General features: G+C 27.2%; 1 protein-coding gene across 1 annotated transcript in view; it reads right to left on the bottom strand.

The window, feature by feature from the left end:
* Nucleotides 1-1,408: 1,408 nt before the first annotated feature.
* The window catches only part of LOC112523566, a 3,484-nt gene continuing 2,697 nt past the window's right edge, over nucleotides 1,409-2,195 (bottom strand). Inside the window, exon 3 of the mRNA XM_025133222.1 lies at nucleotides 1,409-1,732. Within this exon, the coding sequence (XP_024988990.1) occupies nucleotides 1,554-1,732 (179 nt within the window). The 3' untranslated portion in view covers nucleotides 1,409-1,553. The remainder of the gene's footprint in view (nucleotides 1,733-2,195) is intronic.

The following is a 2,195-nucleotide window of genomic DNA, read 5'->3' as shown; positions in this document are numbered from 1 at the left end:
AATATATATTTATTTAGATTTTATTACAATAATATAAAATATCAAGACATATGTTTTTACTCAAATATTAAGAATCTATACTATCTTATAAACCAGATTAATCAAAAGTCTTAAAAACAATTTTTAATACATAAAGTACTATGTATTTATGTACAAAGTCTTAAAAACAACTTATAATACATTAATAACTTATTTCAAAAATACATTAATAACTACTAATTTATGCATTTAGTATTAAAATCTCTTAATCTACAATTAAAATAACATATAGTGCAAGTTACCAATGCACATTATTACATTTTCTTTTCATGTTTTCCAAGATACTTTTAACACATTTCACTTATGCATTCACCCTCTCATACCTCTATGTCTTCTCCTTATTACCCAAGGTGAGATTAAAACTGATATTCACCACGACTTATTAAAATTTATCTCATTCATCTCCCATTCAGTTGCTCTAGAACTCTCGGTTTTCGCTCTCTTGATTATTTGCTCTTAGTGTAAATCGAACACCTCTGTGGAGTCGTTTAAATATGTTGGATTTTACATATATTAGATTTTAAACTGTCATACAATTTTTTTTCATCGATAGACTGTAATTGAAATCATAACTCTTATTTATTCAAATTGTATAATATGTAACGATCAATTGTAATTTATATCATCGTTAAATATTATCTAATAAAACCAATGAAAACTTTAAAATCGTAAAAATTCATAGCTTCCGTCACATTATATGAATACACGACTGGTATGAAATAAAAGAAATTGGAAATCATGTATTTGTGCTTGTACAACGTCTAGAAATGTCAGAAAGTCAATAGAATCTGAATTTAGTGGTAATTTGACAAAACAAGGCCTTGTAATAAATTTCTCGTGGGGCCCCTGTGCCACGTCATCGTCCCTCCTTTTCAAATCATTCACTCTATTTTTACGGAGCGTTTCATCAAAATTTTAAGACGATTCTTTCAAATTATAATCTTCACTCTTCTCATCTCACAAAAACTTATTATTTTTCTGAATTTTTTTATATGTTTTCAACACCAATAATTAATATATATTTATAAAAAAAATCTAATATTTAACTAAAATATATTAAAAAAAATTATAAATTGTTACTTTATACCAACTTCAAGATAATTTTTGTATGTTACGTGTTTTTCGAAGTCTAGATACCAACATAAGTTGATGATTTAAAGTTATGACCAAAATGCCCTTCACTTAACAGACTATCGATCAATAGTGTTACGACAACCATATGTTCTAATATATGAACCAATTTTATATTTATTGAATCACATGATCCATACTTTATTAATCAACTCAAAGAGATAAGTATAATAAACAACTCTTGCATGTATATTTATCCAAACAAATCCTTTCTGTAAACATATATTTACTCTATAAAAAAATTTAATAAAATCAATAGAGTTAATTACAGGTATATTTTTCAAACTATCAGACATATCATTTTGCTACATTTACATTCAATATATACAACGACTTATTCTTTGTATATGCAGTGGAGCAGAAAAATCCTTCAGATGAAAAAATCAAGTAGATGAAGAGCGAAACATCCTTTTAACTAGAGAGGATTTGTTTGTGGTGTTTTTGTAGATTGCAGCATGTTGAAGTTGATTTTCAGACATTTTGGCTCCTCTTGGAGGTCTACGAGTCAAGGTGATTATTACCTTTTTTTCCATGAAGCTAATCTCCACCGAATCTGCTTCACCTGCAGTTTGGTAAAAGCGAAATCGTCATTGGCATTTGTAGTATAATCTAAGTTTTAACGTATGATATAGAATATCAGTAATTGTTAATATGATTATCTTATCCTTCATTAAGCTTTATTTCTTTCAAGCTTGTATCGGCAACGACCATTTATCTGAGTTACTTTGAACATAATTAGATGAAAAAATGTTTTGATATAATTACATAACAATATAAATAAATATTATCTGATATGATATGAAATAATGTAAGTAGGAAATTTACATCAAATGGGACCATGAAAAATCATTTCATAGGTATCCAATGTTGAAAATTGTGCATATGCAAGCACTCATCTCTCTATCTGTCTCTCTTTTTGTATATATATATATATATAGGGGAGTGATCAAATACAAACCAATCAATTTGTACAAACCATGCAAACCTCATTCAACCAATCATAATTTTTCATTTTGTTCATTTTT

Source organism: Cynara cardunculus (assembly GCF_001531365.2).
Source record: "Cynara cardunculus var. scolymus isolate 2C chromosome LG 12, CcrdV1, whole genome shotgun sequence".
Taxonomy (NCBI): Eukaryota; Viridiplantae; Streptophyta; class Magnoliopsida; order Asterales; family Asteraceae; genus Cynara; species Cynara cardunculus.
Note: the sequence above shows the minus strand (reverse complement) of the source record. Positions and strands in the feature narration are given on the sequence as shown.